Source organism: Tympanuchus pallidicinctus, unplaced genomic scaffold (genome assembly GCF_026119805.1).
Source record: "Tympanuchus pallidicinctus isolate F22 unplaced genomic scaffold, pur_lepc_1.0 scaffold4, whole genome shotgun sequence".
Lineage (NCBI taxonomy): Eukaryota > Metazoa > Chordata > Aves > Galliformes > Phasianidae > Tympanuchus > Tympanuchus pallidicinctus.
The window spans coordinates 28,361,112-28,379,695 of NW_026294758.1; the positions used below are offsets into that span (position 1 = coordinate 28,361,112).

The window sequence follows — 18,584 nt, forward strand, 5'->3', positions numbered from 1 at the left end:
CTGGACCCTTTCCAAGATCTCTATGTCTTTCTTGTACAGAGGGCTCCACACCTGGACACAGTACTCCAGATGGGGCCTCACAAGAGCCGAGTAGAGAGGGACAATCACCTCCCTCTCCCTGCTGACCACCCCTCTCCTGATGGAGCCCAGGATCCCATTTGCCTTTCGAGCTGCCAGAGCGCACTGCTGGCTCATGTTCAGTCTCTCGTCCATCAGGACCCCCAGGTCCTTCTCTGCCGAGCTGCTCTCAAGGACCACTCCTCCCAGCCTGTACGGGTGCCTGGGATTCTTCCGGCCCAAATGCAAAACCTTGCACTTTGCCATGTTGAACCTCATTAGGTTCACCCGAGCCCAGCCCTCCAGCCTGTTGAGGTCCCTCTGAATGGCATCCCTTCCTTCCACCATATCAACCGCACCACTCAGCTTGGTGTTGTCAGCAAACTTGCTGAGGGTGCACTCAAGTCAAAATCCTGTTGCCTAATTTGCATGTGTTAAAGCCATGGTGAGCTGGGAGACCTTCTTCCTATGATACCCACGCACTCCATCTTTTATCTACAAATTTGCTTCCTAGATTGTCCCTTTACATCCAACCTGGGTACTAACAGTACTAACCAACTGGGACACTAACAGTCCCACAACTGTTTCACTAAGAAAAATCTCAATACACTTTATGCTTGAACTTATACCAAATTCAGCATTTTAAATGATGTGGTAAGGAATTTTGAAGATAAACTGCTTAATTTATTTGCATGTGGAAAGAGTCCCCAAGAAAGCATTGCACATTCTAAGAAAACTTATTCTGATTCATAACATTGTGTTTGCCTCCTTTTTTTCTTTTTTAGCTAATTGAAGAAGTGCTTTTTGCAGATGGAAAAAAATACACTTTCCACTAGAAATTCTTAATGATAGAAAGTTTACTTTTAATAAGGAAATCACAGAACAATTGAGGTTGGCAGGGACTCCTGGAGACATTTGGTCAAGATCCCCATTCAAACAGGTTCACCAAGAGCAGGTTGTCCAGGATCAGGTCCTCATAGGTTTTGAAGATCTCCAGAGATGAAACTCCACACCCTCTATGGGCAACTCATGACAGTGCTGTTCCTGTCACATTAAAAAAGTGTTTCCTAATGTTGAGAGGGAACTTTCTGTGGTTCAGTTTGTGCCTATTGCTTTTTTTCCTGCCAGTGGGTACCACTGAAGAAAGCCTCACTCAGTTCCTCACTCAGTTCAGCAAGTAAAACACTGTAACTTCTCTTCAGATATTCATAGACATTGACGAGATCCCCCTAAGTCTTCACTTCACTATGCTAAAGCAGTTCTGGTTGTCTCGGCCTCCCTACACAAAAGAGATGCTCCAATCCCTTAACCACTTTCGTGGTCCTTTTCTGGACTTACTACAATATGTGTAGGTCTCTATTGTTCTGAAGAGTCCAGAACTAGACACAGTACTCCAAATGTGATCTCATGTACTGAACAGAGAGGACTGACCTGCAGACAAGACTTGGCCCATGGCAGGCCAGGATAACAACAGCTTTCTTTGCTGCAAAAGCTTCTTTGAAATTCTTCTTGTGGAACTTCATTGAATTCCTATCAGCCCATTTCTCTAGACTGTCCAAGCCCCTCTGAATGGCATCATGAGTCTCTGATGTATCAGCAGCTTCTCCCAGTTTAGTGTCATCTGATCAAACATCCAGAGCATTTAGTGAAGATGTTGAACAGGAGAGGACCCAATATTGGCCCCTAAGGCCCACTACTAGTTACCTTCAACTAGTCAGTGCTCTACTGATCACTAACCACTGAATATAGCCATTCAGACAGTTTTCACAGGACACTACTATGAAGAAATCTCCCAAAGTTTGTCTGGGAATTCAGTTTGCTGAAGTGCCTCTCCTAAATGCCTGTACACTTATGTATAATAAGATGAGATAGGACCTGTATGCATCTGTAAGACCGTGATATTTTGAGGGTCATAGAAATGCAGTGTGTTGGCTCCCATGAGTGAAGTGCTGCAATGGAATGATTCAGGCTTTTTAAGGACAACATGCTCAGAAGATGAGGGTGATAAGTTGTCATTTGTTTAAGACAGCAGCTAGTGTGCATGGAGCCATGCCCTGAGACTGATGAGGATCAAGCTGAGCATTTGAGGTTTAGGATTAAAGAGGTTGCAAGTAAAGCTGGCAAAATGCTGGGTGTCTGCTACAAGCTACATCAACAGGTAGAACAAGTGAATGAGGCCCTTGATGGACAGATAGAAGCAATCCAACATTTGCAGACCCTGGTTCTCATGGGGAACTTCAACCATTCCAATATCTGTTGGAGGAGCAATACAGCAGGACAAAAGCAATCCAGGAGGTTCTTGGAGTGCAGATATCTTACTCCTCAAAGTGATAGAAAAGACAATGAGAAGAGGTGCTCTGCTGAACCTCATACTCCCACACAATGAAGGGATTGCTGGGAATGTGAAGGTCAAAGGGAGCCTTCTTTGCAGTGACATTGAGGTTGGTGGTGGTTCAGGATCCTGAGGGCAGGAAGTAGGTTGAAAAGATCACAACCCTGGACTTCAGGAGAGCAGACTTTGGCTTCAGAGAACTTCTTGGAAGAATTCTCAGGGATAAATTCCCAGGGGCAAAAAGGAGCCCAACAAAACTTTTTTGGTTTTCAAGAACAACCTCCACGCTCAGGAAATAAGCATTGCAATGGAAGTCAGACAAAATTGGCAGGAATCCTGCGTGGATGAACAAGGATCTTCTCTGCCAAACTCAAACACAAAATCATACAGAGGATGCAAGTAACAACAAATGACCTGAGATGAATACCGAGCATCCAGGGATGAAGTTAGGAAAGTGAAAGCCCAAAAAGAATTTACGATGGCCAGAGACACTAAAGACAACAAGAAGGGCTTCAATAACTACATAGGTGACATACAAAGACCAGGGAAAAATAAGGGTCCACTGCTGAAGAAAAATGAGTGACAAGGTTACATGGAACATGGAAAATGCTGAGGTGGGGGCTGACTCAGTATTTACTAGCAAGACTGGCCTTCAAAATCTGCAGATCCCAGTGGCCAGGGAAAAGGTTGGAGCAATGAAGATGCAACTTTGGTGGAAGAGGATCATGTCAAAGAACATTAGAGCAAACTGGACACACATAAGTTATTCATAGAATCTTAAAGTTATAGAATATCTTGGTTTGGAAGGTACCTTAAAGATCATAATACAACTCCCTAAAGCCTAGCCATCTACTAGATTAGGTTGCCCAAAGCAACATCAAGCCTGGCCACGAAGATCTCATGGGGTGGGGAATCCACAGCTTCTCTGTTCCCATGCCTTACCACCCTCTGAGTAAAGAATTTCTTCCTAAAATCTAATCTAAATTTCCCCTTTTAGTTTAAAACCATTCCCCCTTGTCCTCTCACTTAATTGTCATATAAAATACAGAATAAACAAAACCAACAGAGACCACATTTAAATCTAGATGCATTATACCAGGTATTTGTACTGAAAGGACTGACTGGTTTTGGTCTTCCAGTTCAAATTCCCAGGTTGCTTGGGAAGTCCTTATATCAATGTGCAGTCCTTTTCTCCAAATTATTAAACTGAAAATACTCATGACAGTGTGCATAACTTCAGATAAATGTTTAACAGCCTAGGACTAGACAGAAGATTGATGTTCAAAAAAAGACTCATCTTTCCCCACCTCCTTTTTAATAAAGCTAAATACATCTGGAAGAGTTAAGGTTAAGAAAACAACAAATGAAGTAATTCTTACCCAAATCAACTACTTTTCAGCTTCTTGTCTTCCCATGTGCACTGAACTTACATTAAATTCCAGAAAAAAAATCTTGTTTAGTTTCACAATCAAATGGAACAAATAAGAAAGCCTAGGAAGTGGGCTAAATGCAGCTGCAGCTCCTGTTTATTATCATTTGCCCTTGGTAATCAAGTTCAATATACAATAATATCCAATACTTTTATATTCTAATACCTTTGCTTGCTGCTCCTTTAACAGCAGAGAAATTGTATAACTAACCAAAGACATTAGAAATACAGAATCCCACCATATTTCTTGATTGCTTTTTGACTGAAATATTTTATTCTTTATGCATTTTGACTACTAACATTACTTCTATTTGTTTTATACTCGTGACAGTAAATTCAGAGGATGCTCGGTCAGTAGATCTGGGACTACATTCTGAAAATGATGACAGCGGTTTCTATACAGAAAACTTTCATTCTGCTGCATGGGTTTTCAGAGGAGATGATGTGTCTCCAGATAATAGCCCTAGATGTCTCAGCAAAAGACCTAGACCAGTGGCAAGTAAGTTGTCTAAAGCAACAGGCAATAAATGTAAAAATTTATGTGATTTGTGCACTCTGAGGTTAATGTAAGGATAACAGCTGGATGCTTATAAGGAAGATGGAAACTAGAGGAACACAAGAAGCTAGAAGGGGACACAAAACTAAATAACAGCTCTTATTTAGATACTGTCTTGCAACATTTCAGGATTACTTGACAAAATTGATACTGGTAGTAAGCAAAACTAAACATCATCTCTTGCTACAAGGTAAGTATAAAAGTATGTAATGGTCATAAAATCTGTTTGTCGTTAAATTTTCTAACAGCCTAGAAAGAAATGTATTGAGTTTTTTACAGATGTGAAGGACCATACTTGTTCTATTTGCAATTTAAACCCAGTCATGCAAATAGATATTGTGAATAATTCTGTGGGGCATTAGGGCATTTTCCTTCACTTTTCAAATATTGAACTACTGAAAGGTAGTGTAATCCAGAGATCAACACTCGTCTTTTCATGAGATAATCCTTTGTTGGAAATAATAAATCATCCTCAACATGAGAGAAAACAAATGCCTTCTATAAATCTCCAGATATGAAAAAAATTTCCATAGATTGTTTAGGAATATACTGGAGAATATTTTGATTGCCTTTAGTCCCAATGGAGAGCCCAGAAGTTCAAAACAATACTTAAAGTATATGTTGAAGTATCTGTGTTCTATCAGATACATAAGATCAACTGGCCAGCTAGTAAATTAACCTTCAAAGTAGTTATATCTTACAAACATTACACAAGTTGAAGATGAAACAAACATCTGTCACAGAGTTAACTAGATCAATCTATGCCCATGACAGGGGGTAGTAGGCCCCTGGGCCCTCCCAGCCCCACAAAATGGGAAGGGAAAGGGGAAAGGGATAGGGAGATGGGAGCTGGGTTCAACAAAGGAAAAGAAACAGCTGCAACAATCTATGGAGGAAAATTTATTTTACTAACTATGATGTCGGAATGCAAGATAGAACAATATAATATAATATAATTGAAATTGAGACTAATAAATCAAATTAGATAGGAGAGAGAGTTCCTGAGACCAAGTCAAACCTGAAAAGCTTGGAACGGCTATGAAAGCACTCTCCAGCACCCACTGCAAGGCAGTAAGAGTCCGCCCCACCTGGAAGGGCCAGATCCCACGATTTCCATATTGTATAGGTACCTGGAATTGGAGCACTAACACTTTAACTCCCTGTGCACTACATGATGTTATAATGTGAAATTCTGAAAAAGACACAAAACAATGACAGCCATCAAAACCATCATAACTTATTATTAAATTCTCCTCCATTAAATAAACCCGCTAAAGCATTCAGATGATCAAAAGAGAATTGAAATTTATATAGAAGCGTTTATCACTATGACATTTACTAACAAGTCAAACAATTTAAGATGTACTACTAATAGTAGACAACAGGAAAAAGTTGAACCATTAAGCAGAAAATTAAACCCTGATCTCCCTTTTCATTGAAGATGATTCTGTCTTCGTTTTTGCTCATTTCATATGTGTACAGCCATTGATGGTAGAGTGAAAAAATTAAGATTAGTACTAAGGTGCAGTGAGAGTAGAGTACAAACGAAGAAGAGTAGGTGAAAGAAAAGTAAACAACTTATAACCAAAAGATACTGACCTTCTCAAATGGAAAAAGAGTGATCCTACAATAAATAGATTTGAAAATCTGTATTGTATTTTTTGTTTGCGGATTAGAAGTCTGACACATTCATTTAACAAAGAGCAAGAGTATTTTTCTCTCCCAAGTTGTGGTCAGTGGAGTGGAACATGTGACAGCTTCTCTTCATCTTAAGTACTAAGCCCAGCCACATGACTTCAACTTTCAGATGAAAGCAGATTTTATCTGTGTGTCTTTGCCTTAAGTTGTATTGTATTCTATTTGTCATGGTGTGAAGAAGTATAGACTGGCAGAGAAGCAGTACCAAACAGCTAGGAGTGATGCCAAGTCATCCAGGTCACCTGCAGAATCAGTATCTTTCAGTGCCCAAGGTTTTAAAATGGGCTGCTGGTATTTAAATTGAACTTGATTTGCAGAGAAAAAGGGATCTCTTTTTCCAATTTCTGCAGTTCGTGAAAGAACAGTGAAGATTGCTAAAGGAACTGGAAATTACCCTTGGGGATTCCGGATCCAGTTCTCAAAGCCTATTCTTGTGACTGAAGTTGACACAAGTAAGTTGTGCTTATACCAGTTAAATTCTGCTACAAAAATACATCTATATTTAAGGATATAATATTTATAGTATTACAGTATACATAAATGAAAGCATTTGTTGTATAACAGTGCATTGTACATATGTATGTAAATTATTTCCATAATAGGTGAATGTAAAGTGTTTAATACAACATACTCGAACAAGACATGACACACTATCTTAAGAGACTAAGTTTGTCTATAGGCAAATAGGGCTACACTATTTCTTGATATTCAGTGCCAGTTTATACCTCATACAAGTGTCTGCACCTAACCTCCCACAAGACCAATCTACAACATTTTGGGGCTCACATCTTTTAATGACAACTGACCCTTTAGAATAAATCACAGTAACCCTCCTAACACTTTCAAAAGTATTATTAGCTGGGGACAGTTATGCGTGGATGGATTTCTAATAAGTCATCTACAAACCTTGACAAGGTGGCATGTAAAGCTCTGTACTGTTGTCAGGTCATGGAAAGGAACTCCAGAAAGAGCTCAGAAAACTGTGAATGAACAAAAAAGTGGCAAATGAGTTTTAACAAAGATAAATATCCCTAGATAGGAATTATGCAGAACATAACATTGGCAGTTACACTCAAGATTGAGATCGTGGAAGTCAAATCTCTGAAATCTTCAGCTCTGTGTGTAAATGCAGTTCAGAAAGAAAACTGAATGTTGCTCCCATCTGTAACAGTGAGAATAAAAGACAAGGCCTCGTATCGCTGCTATACCCTTGATTCACTCTGGAGTACTGTTTGCTCTGCTGCTCTCTGCACCTCAAGATGGATAAAGTAGAGTTGAAGAAGGAGCAGAAAGCATAGGAGATTCTGAGAATTTCTACAACCAAAAATGCCCTCTAGCAAGTCAGATACCTACTAACAGCTCTGCTACTTTGCATGCTGTCCAGCTTCCTGGCCATGATGGAAGAACATCAGAGGCCTACGAATACACTAGCTTAACATGCAAAAACTTAATCCTGAGCTATTAAATTTCAGTAGAGAAAATCAGAGAAGTCAAAAGTCTAAGCAAGGGAACTACATGTAGAGAGAGAGAAAAAAAAAAAAACATTTGAAAAGGCCCCTATATTACTAACACTTAACAATTTTTAAGATATGTGTTAGAAACCTATGCACTCCCTTAAGATCTGAACATTTTTATATTTATACCCTAACCATGTATTGTGCAGGATATTCCTGCTCAGTTCTAAAAGTCATTCCAACTTTTTCACTGTTCCGCTTTTAAATACTAAAAATTCAGTCTTCAGTCCAGAGGAGAACTCATCAAGGACAAATCAATTAAAATTTAAAAGTAAAAAAAAAAGGAAAAGAAAAAGAAAAAGAAAAAGAAAAGAAAGAAAGAAAAAAGAAAAAGGAAATTCAGGAAGTGGTTCTCTTACTTTCTACATGGTTGTTTTTTGTATATGTCTATTTTTTGCATAGGAATCTCTTAATCTTTTACTGCAACCTACATGAAAATGAATAGGATTTTGCCAACATATCTTAGAGACCATTCTTTTTTTATTTGTATGAATGCAATCATTAGTTTCCATTACCAGTAAGTCCTGCAAAAAACATAAATCTGAAAAAAAAAATCTCTGCCTACAGAATGCTATGCAAAAGACATACTGAGATTAAATAGTGATTATGTTTCATCCTGAAACAAGTACTTAATTTTATTCCGGTATAATTTTTTGAATTATTTTAATTTATAGCTTTTAAAACTACATGATCTTGAAAAATGAAAGGTGATTAACCATGGAGTTGAAAAAGTAATTCTTCAGTTCTAATACCTACCAACTTAACCCTATAAACTACTAATTAAAATTAGACATAGCAAAACAGGTAATCATGTTTCGTATCATTCCTATTAAGTTTATTTTCATGTTTTGTCTTCACATGAGGTTGCATTTAAATAAAAACATTTTTACAGACAAATTTTAGTACATTTGTGTATTCTCAATATATTATACATTTCATTAAAACAGTCATAAAACTTTCATCTATATTCCTTTTTGTTTTTATATTGAAGTAAGAATATTTTTATAATATTTTAAAGATAATTCATGACCATAAAGTCTTGCATGTGATCCTCAAGGCCAGCAGAAACCAGAATGTCTGATCTGCAAATAATTTGTATCATATGAGAGTGAACCACAGCTTCTTTGTGCCTACTGTTCCTTATTGAGCTTTTGCTAGTTGTTCCCCACAACTTCTAAGCATCCTCAGAAAGACACTGAACAATCACATCTACTGCACAACAGGGTACATAAACTTTTTAAAAAAGTAATAATTAACTAACATAGATAAGCAATGTTTTCCAAAGAAGTTTTGCTTTTTTTTTTTTTTTTTTTTTTTTTTTTCTTCATAAAACATTAGGTATCTTTAGGAATCTTTAGGAATTTCAGCACAGAAAGAAATCTTGGGTTATTTCTTGGTCTTAAATCCAAAGCTGACTTGAATAAGGGATGTTTTTCCAATGATTTCACAGAGCAATGCTTTGTTTGCAGTTTAGAGCAAATCCTTCCGATATTAAAATGCCCTTTTGCCTCTAAAAGCATCTGTATCCTAATGGAATTTTTAAAGGAAATCTCTATCAGTCATTTTTTAGTTCTGAATTCATACCTAAATCCTGAAGTTTCATTTACAGACCACCAGCATGTTGCTCTGGAAAACGTACTTACCTCCAAATTGAATCACGAGGGCCACTAGGCATAATTCTTGACTGGTTTCACAGATACTGTTTTGCTATAAAAGACTGATTGCATGCTTCATATATTCAGTCTAAATAAAATACTTTTTTTGACTCCAGACAGTGCAGCTGAAGAAGCAGGGCTCCAAGTTGGGGATATTTTGATAGCAGTCAACGGAACCGATGTCACTAGCATGCCACATTCAGAAGCTGCCAATCTGGCAAGGAAAGGTGAGTTTGGGATCATTGTAAATAACATTATCTAAGACTCTTATTTATCTAGACCTTGCTAAGAATAAAACAGAAGATGGGCATACTGACAAAATATTCCCCAAAGAATGCATTTGGCAGTAACGTTTTCAGTTCTCCTGCCTAAGAGAAGGTGACTGAGAAAGTCCTGACTGCAGAGATACTGATACTCTATTTATGCCTTATGCTCCCTCAGGGAGAGAACTTACAGCTTGGTTCAGTGGTATTTCAGTAACTTACACCTGTAGACAATCAGGAGTTATTTAATTGAGGCATTTTTTTGTTTTGGAACATCAAAGAAACAAAGTTTCAGTGATATTGAACTTGTATATTCTTCTTCAAGCTCAGTTGACAAAGCCCAGAGATAGTCACATTTGAATGCTGAAAGTCAGTACACTGTACTTCTTTTACTTATCTCAGATATGGTGTTGACAAGGCTCTTGGGAAATTCAATACATTAAAATGCTTTTACAAGACAGGGACAAATTTATCTTGACACATACCAAATTCTTTAATTCTAGAAGTGCCATTCATGCTGTTAGATTTAAGAAGAACCTGTTAAGTCTTTCTATAGATAAATCTCTAATTACATGGCATTTTTAACTCCTTCAAGAGAAACCCCCTGGCCTGAATCTTGGCACACATGCAGCATTTCCTAAGTCAAATGTCCCCAAAAGATAAGTCCAGCAAATATTTGGCAAATGAAAATATGTCATAGTCACAGTTCTCAAAGTTTTTTAATACATTGCAGCATGCTGTAAAGTAGTATCTGATACAGTCAGAATTTCAGGCCTCTAGGGTAAAAGCTATAGCTGTGTTGATAGTATCAGCTAATATGATAAAATGGTACCACACTGCTGATAACAGTACCACATTTTCAGACAACTTTGTTGGACCTGTCATCTCTCTTGAGCACTTACCTTCTCCAGCTGATAAGTGGACAGATTAGCACAAGTTAATCTCCAACAGCTAGCCTCCTTACAGTGGTGCACAGATAGCAGAAATGGACTCTAGGGCAATGAAGAGTAAGAATACTCAAGAATTCTCAGATCATCAGTAATTTTTTAATAAACTTCAAATTATGCCCACACATTTGGGTAATGAAATCCAGCCAATCCTCTAAACTAATTAAATACGCAAGTGCCTAAACTGGACTTGTAAAAAATCATTTCTGGAAGTGTCTGTGAATAGCTGGTTCTGTTACTAGTCCTCTAGACAAAATGTGTTAAATTCCTGGATTTCTACAAAAGGAAAATGAAATGTTGGAATGATTTAATTTCCTTCATAGTTTGCTTTACTCTTTGCTTCTTCTAAAAGCTACACCAGGAGAAGAAGGGCAAGAGGTAGAATACTCCTTTCTGCTCTATATCCTATAGGGAAATTCAAACATACTGTTACCTTTGTTTTCACATTTTTCATGTAATATTTTAGGCCCTGATATCCTAACTATGGTGGTGGGATCAGATATCAGCCGTTACCCTAACACTCCCAGGCCTACCTGCCGAGGATATTTGCACAAAAGAACACAATCAGCAATATTGAAGGGATGGAGGAAGAGGTGGTTTGTGCTGAAGCATAATGGTTATCTCCACTATTACAAACACAAGAAGGTAAGGAGATGGGCTGGTGACAGAGGAAGCTGTGCTCTGAACTATAAAGCACATCAGCATTGTACTCAGATTTACAGCCAGTTATCTTGACTTGTAATATTTACCAATATTTAATATCAGCAGTTGCAATGTTTTTGTATATGGCTTAGAGAGCAGGTTGTTTGACTAGTTCTGTCTTCTCTTACCCTGCTTAGAGACATACACACAAACTCTTAGGATTTTGTGGATTCATATTTAGTCTCACAGCTGCGATTCTCAAAATCTACTATTGAGTTTTGGCATAATTTGCTATCTTCCAGATATACAGTGAGTCTTAATGCCCTAAATCACTTTCTCCTATTATGTCATCTACAAACACTTGAACATTCTACCTAGTTTTTCATCAGTGAGGGAAAAAGGAAAGGAGAAGGAAGGGGAGGGGCGAGGAGGGGAGGGGAGGAGAGAAAAACGAAATAATCAAAAGAACACAGAACAAAACAAAACAACAACAAAAAAGAAGCTGTTTCCCTTAGGAGTGTTTACCACTAGGGGCTTCGCCAGGCTTTCAAGCGGCGGCTGGACAGCTCCAGGGCTGCAGCTATCGCTTGCAGCCGGCGTCCAGCAGGTGGGGGGCTCGGATCGCACACAGGCGCTGCTCGGCAGTGCGTACTGCCGTTCGTGAGGGGCTTGGCAGGCCCACGTGTAGGTACAGTTCCAGTTCCTAATCCATTCCCTTGTGCTGCTTTGTGGTGAAGTTACTCATCGAGAAAGTTACATCGATACAACTAAATAAATTGGTTTCAAAGCCGGTGTTCTATTTAGGATTTCATGTGTAAGGCCCTTTAGAGCTTGTAAAAATGGTTCGAGATTATTATATTATTGGGAATTAATTCTAAATTAGTTTTGAGAAAATTTGGTGAAGCTGAGAAAATCTGCTCTAGTAAGGAATTTATTATCAGATGAAGCCCAAGTAACATCCAGAAAATCTCCTACTGAAATGGAAGGACATCTCCTGATTAGAAACTGCTAGAAACATAATTGTCTCCAACAATTTGAAAAGATCTGTAAAGCACACTGACAGAATCACAGAAACACAGAATCACACAATCACACAATCATAGGGGCTGGAAGGGTCCTCCAGAGATCATCGAGTCCAACCCCCCTGCCAAAGCAGGTTCCCTACAGCAGGTCGCACAGGTAGGCATCCAGGCAGGTCTTGAACATCTCCAGAGAAGGAGACTCCACCACCTCCCTGGGCAGCCTGTTCCAGTGCTCCGTCACCTCACCGTAAAGAAGTTCTTGCACACATTTGTGCAGAACTTCCTATGCTGCAGTTTCTGGCCGTTTCCCCTTGTCCTGTCGCCACACACTGCTGAAAAGCGTCTGGCCTCACCACCCTGCCCCCCACACCTTAGATGTTTATAGACCTGGATCAGGTCCCCTCTCAGTCTTCTTTTTTCAAGGCTGAACAGACCCAGATCACTCAGCCTTTCCTCATAGTAGAGATGCTCCAGGCCTTCACCATCTTTGTGGCCCTCCGCTGGACTCTTTCCAAGAGATCCCTGTCTTTTTTGTACTGGGAGCCCAGAACTGGACGCAGTACTCCAGATGAGGTCTTAGCAGGGCAGAATAGAGGGGGAAGATCACCTCCCTTGACCTGCTGGCCACGCTCTTTTTAATGCACCCCAGGATACCATTGGCCTTTTTGGCCACAAGGGCACACTGCTGGCTCATGGCCAAGCTGTCATCTACCAGGACACCCAGGTCCCTCTCTGCAGTGCTCCTCTCCAGCAGCTCATCCCCCAGCCTGTACTGGTGCATGCAATTATTCCTCCCCAGATGCAAGACTCTACACTTGCTTTTGTTAAACCTCATCTTCTTACTGCCCAGCTCTCCAGCCTGTCCAGGTCTTGCTGAATGGCAACACAGCCTTCAGGCATGTCAGCCAATCCTCCCAACTTCGTATCATCAGCAAACTTGCTGAGGGTGGCCACTATCCCCTCATCAAGGTCATTGATGAAGATGTTGAAAAAGACCGGACCCAGCACAGACCCCTGAGGAACACCGCTGCTTACAGGCCTCCAACCAGACTCTGCACCACCAACAACAACCCTCTGTGCTCTGCCAGTCAGCCAGTTCTCAACCCACCTCACTGTCCACTCATCTATCCCACACTTCCTCAGCTTTTTCATAAGGATGTTGTGGGAGATAGTATCAAATGCCTTGCTGACATCTGCACTGTGCTGAAATGTCCACTCTTAATCAAAAACCATATGAGAACCTTAGAAGGGCCCCAAGGTTCTTGCCTTGAAAATAGCTTGGAGCTCTTCCATGTGACCACAGAACCTCTTGGCCAATTAGAATGCATGAAGGACTTACACATACAGGTATACATGTGTAGAAATACCAATGAGAATTTACAATAAAAATGAATGTGTTCTAGACAGTAAGACAGTTTTGGGGTACTTCAACAAGTAGATAATAATGGGGAAGATAATACAACATGCTTCACTCCTGATCATAAATCTACCTTTACATTATTTTTTTTTTTCTCATATATCATCCTTCTCTAAGTCACCTGTGTATTTCATTTTGCTTATATATCTGTGTATATATGAGTCTTTTTAGTCCATTTTATATGCTTACCAGAGCCAATCCTATAAAATTCTAACTGGAAATATTTTCCCTCTTAGTAAAAACCTAGGCACAAAATTATTTTTTACCTGAAAGATGCTGATGCAACGCTTCCGAAGGCCTGTGCTTTGAAGACTTAATGAGAAAAATCCTTCTCTTATTCAGGATCTCTGCTCACCCCCTTCTTTCCCCTAATGAATTCTGGTCTCTTAGTGATTCTAAGCATAGATTTTCATGGGCAGTACCACTAAGATGAAGAAAAGGATTCACGTGACGCTGTGCAGCTTTAGAACCAAACTGAAATTATACAGGCTTTCAGACGTTTAAGCTTCTTGATCAAAACCAGTCGCTTCTGTGGATAAAAATCATTTTGTGAAAAGCAATTAAAAATTACAGAAAGAGATTTTTCTTCTGCTGTTCTTTATCCACTTGACATTTTCAGCACAGAGTCTGGTAGGGTGTTTGTTTTTTTTTTTCTTCATATGCCGTAATATGAGTAGTAGCTATCTAACCCAGGTTGTGCTGCAGAACCGCTCTATATTACAACATAGTCTGGCTTTCAGTCATTGTTACTTCAGCATTAACTATTCTGGTATTAAACAAACAAACAAACAAACAAAAAATTGTACACTGAAAAGGATACAAACATTTAGGAACACTTGTTTGAGGAAATTCCTGAGATGTAAAAAAGAATCTAGTTATGCCTTTTAAATAATCACCACTTCTCAATCAATTAATTACTTCCGAAGACAGTGAACATAATATAAATTGGATTAAGGATTATAAGGTACCTCATAATCTTATATTCATTTGTATTTAATTATATTTTCATTTTATTTCTTTCAACTAACACATTTCTTTCTAAGCCTACTTTTCTTTCTTTTTTTTTTTATAACCCAGCAATCCTTGTCTTGAACTTCGAAATAATAGCATTGAAAAATAGCTAGATAATCCCAATGTCATGTTTTGATAGTGGGCTTTTTAACATTGAAAGCACGCTAAAAAGCTTTTTGCTTAGAAAGGATAAATAAGTTTAAAGCACCAGATAAATATATCATCATAATTACCATGTATTTTCTTGCATTATGAAAGACTAGTGCCATTCAAACACCTTTTGAATTCTTTCATGCTATTGTTTTAGTCAGCTGCTCTCGCTCTCTCTTCAAATGCCACAGAATACACTGAAATAAGCTCCTGAAAGCATGAGGACTTTCTTTCCTCACAAAGGACTCCAAAAAGGCCTTTAGTAAGAGAGAAAGAAAGGTGCTTATGTATAAATGCATTTCTTCACTACTGAGAGATTCAATGCTCCATGAGTCAAGGAAGCTCAAATGGATTCTTTAGCATCTTTCCTTTCTTTTGGTGTGATTTCTGTCTGGATATAAGAAGAGCAACATGTGCAGATGCTGCTCATTCCATGGCTTTTCTAAGAAAATTACAAATAATGTTCTTGGTGTAACATATTTATGTAACATGTCAGCTATGCAATTATATTAGAAACAATGTGGTCTAGGCCTTACCTCAGGAGATCAAATGTTTCTACTTAGTGTTCTTTAAAATAGTGCAAACTGAGGGCAAGAATAACTCAGAGTGGCAATAGTAGTTCAGTATAATCTGATCAGTAGATCAGTATCAAGCAAGCTAACCAGTTTCCTCTGTTTTGAGGTATAACTAGGGCTTCATACTGATGACAAGAACAGCAGCTTACAGTGGTGTAATTCCAGGGATTCCAAGAAGATCACGCCTGATTTACATCTATGTAAGACCACAACCAGACTTTTTATTTATGCCTGAACTATCTATTTGTATATACTTCTACATTATTGAGAAGGCACAGGTTAGTCCATCTTCTGTTTTAGTTCATACCAGCAAACACAAAGAGATATGTTTCCTCATCATTGCTATTTACAGGTAGAAATTCTCCAGCCTGAACTTTCCTTTTCCCACATACATTTAAAAAAGTGACTGATGTTTCTGGAGCGCTTTACATATTGATTCACCTATGTAATTTTTGCTGTTTCAGCCTCATCTCTATTCAATCACACACTGGTGAAGTGATAGCTATTGCAATAGATTCAATCACTTTTCCTACAAGGTCATTTTGTTTTCCCTCAAGTGATGCTGTCACTGGCCTTGATTCTTGAAGTGCTTATTTAAACAAGTAAAACACAGCTATGTCACCACACTAGATGCAGCTTTGTTTAGCACCTTACAGCATGACCACATTAAGATTAGATACTTATTTTTCTAAATTACTGTGGTCAGTGAAGCTGTGACAATTTATAGCAGTTTTGCCTACACTGACCAGCAGTGGAGATCCACTATATACTTCATAGTGTATTTCTCCTCAAGCATGAAATTTCCCTCATTGTGCCAAAGTTTTCACCTACAGGAAAGACATCTGAACATGGTGAGGAGAGAGAAAATAATGTACACTCTGGTCCTACTCTGAGGCAAAGATAAGCCATTATCTTCAGTTTAAACTTATATGTTTCTTCAAGGACAGGAAGCACACCAGTATAGAAACATTAATGCTTTCTTTAAAGATAGTGATGTCTCCTGCTCTAACCCTAGCATTTCATGCACAGTACAATAAGGTAACTGCAAAGTCACCAGAAAATGTCTGTGCTGAATACTATTGGGCACTAGTGCAGGTTGCCCAGAAATTTTGCAGAGTTTCCAGAAGATACTCAGAAGCCATTTGGACACAATCCTGAAAGACATGCTTGAGTAAAGGTTAGACTAGCTGATCTCCAAAAGTTCCTTTCCAACCTGGACCATCACTTGATTCTATGATTCTGTACTTCTGTGATTCAGTGAATACTGCTGTGTAGGACGAAAAAACATTAATTAGCTTTACATTAGACCAGAAAGATAACAAAAGCAATCTAGCCACAGCAGTATAGCATCAGCTCAACAAGTTAAATAGGTTCCACATGGAGCCCTGAGCTGCCTCATCAAGAATCTTTTAGAACCTGACAGCTAACTTGAAAAATTAGCAACATGCTACAGACTTCAGGATAAAAAGTTTCAGACATCAAACTCATTAAAAATAGAGAAGAGAATTCTTGGGATCTAGGAGCAAATGGGTCAATAAGGAATTCAAAGGTTATGGAACACACATTCCTCTGTCATGAAGATGCTCCTGCTGAAGAGATAACAGTGTTCTACCTTTAATAGGGAAGCACAAGGACAAAGAAAGTATCATAGCCAATAACAAATTTCCCAAATTTTTCAGTGTAAATATCATTCATGGAAGAAGTTAATTAAGTGCTGGGATTTACAAAACCACTAAAACTATCATCCAAAGACAGAATTTCCTAGTTTCAATACTTCTGTAACAGCTTGATTAAAATAATAATAATAATAATTAAGTGGCACTGTGGAAAAGGTTTTTTTAAAAAAAAGAAGTGTTGACAAAATTAGAAGAATCAGCAAAAAATCATGTCTGTAACAATGTCTCAACTCCTCTCTGTTTTATGACTTACTATGTTCCAAGGAAATATTTCCTCTCTCTATGCCATAAATAAACCCTGGGAAACAGGAGAATGAGATTGAGGACCAATCTAGTACCTGAAAAGGAAAATATGAATTAAATATTACTGATGTTATGGTCTAAGAAAAGCTGTAAAGATGAATGGTTCCAAACAGTAGAATATGGTTTTAAAGTATCTCCCTTGTAGACATATTTTCCAGAAATCCTGCACTAATGTATTCTATTCATACCAGTTGTCTATTGGGTGCTTATGTTACATTTGTCAACTAGTCCATTTCACTCTTTAATTTCCTCAGCTAAGAATAATATAGAATAAAAGTGATTAAAAACAAATATATAGAGACCATAGTTTTGCTGCCAGCATTTTGAACAAACTAATAGTAGGGAAATAAAAAGAAGAAATATCATAAGGACAAGTAGGAGCAGTTAATTTGAAAGTAGTTAAGCTGAAAATTGCTGTCTTGAAAGTAAGAAAGTGCTCGTTTTAGAGCTTCAGATGTAGCAACAAACTGAACTGTGAGACAAAAAAAAGAAGCAAATTCATCTTTAAGTTAGTTCAACCCTCAGATAAATGGCCTTCATTACAGTTCATCACGGTTTTTCTTTCTGCAAGAAAAATGTAATATATACTCTTGTGAGAATACATGATCAGTGAGAAGGACTCTCCTTGATCACAGTGGAAGCAATGAAGTGGAGGGATGTGCTGTATGTTGGACTTTGTGGTGATAATATCTAATAATGTCTGTCAGTTTAAGAACGAACTTTAATTTGCATTTCTTAGTCTTTAAAATTTAATGCCTCTAGGAAGCCCTCAGTCCTCAGTCATACTGTGAGTAACTAAGCAAAAGGTGAGGAAAGGATGGAGAGAATGCAATCCTAGTTCCATTAGTATCTCAGCAGAACATAGCCTCCTCTGTTTATCACAATTTAGCAAAGATAGCAGAGTGGCAATTAAATACTGCTCAGATAATTACACAGTGCTGTTCTCATTCAAAGGAGTGCAAACTTTTTTTCACTGGAAGAATGCTTTTCTCATTGAGTAATCTTTAACTAGTAGAGACTCAATAAAAGAAATTGTGCTCCATAGTTGTTACCAGTAGAATACGTTTGTGTCTGTAAATTGTTACCTTCTCATCCTCTTTCTTATTCAGAGCACCTGAAGGTGTATTACAGTTTGCCATTCCTTTAATAACATTCAACTTTTACACAACAAGTTTAATCAACTGGATTCCAGTCCTCTGTTTTGACTTATTTCACATAAAAACACATCACTTTAGACCCATGCCTTACAGAACAAGTGAAAGCCCTTCCTACATACAAAGTCAAAATTTAAATGCAGACTTAAATGTTCCCTTTTCTTTCCACAATTGTGTTTCTGT

General features: G+C 38.3%; 1 protein-coding gene across 1 annotated transcript in view; it reads left to right on the forward strand.

Annotated features, from left to right (window-relative positions):
* The window catches only part of LOC128089481 (uncharacterized), a 40,796-nt gene that overhangs the window by 8,265 nt on the left and 13,947 nt on the right, over positions 1 to 18,584 (forward strand). The window contains exons 4-7 of the mRNA XM_052700958.1: positions 4,150 to 4,317; positions 6,423 to 6,524; positions 9,358 to 9,468; positions 10,918 to 11,096. Of these exons, the coding sequence (XP_052556918.1) occupies positions 4,150 to 4,317; positions 6,423 to 6,524; positions 9,358 to 9,468; positions 10,918 to 11,096 (560 nt within the window). The remainder of the gene's footprint in view (positions 1 to 4,149; positions 4,318 to 6,422; positions 6,525 to 9,357; positions 9,469 to 10,917; positions 11,097 to 18,584) is intronic.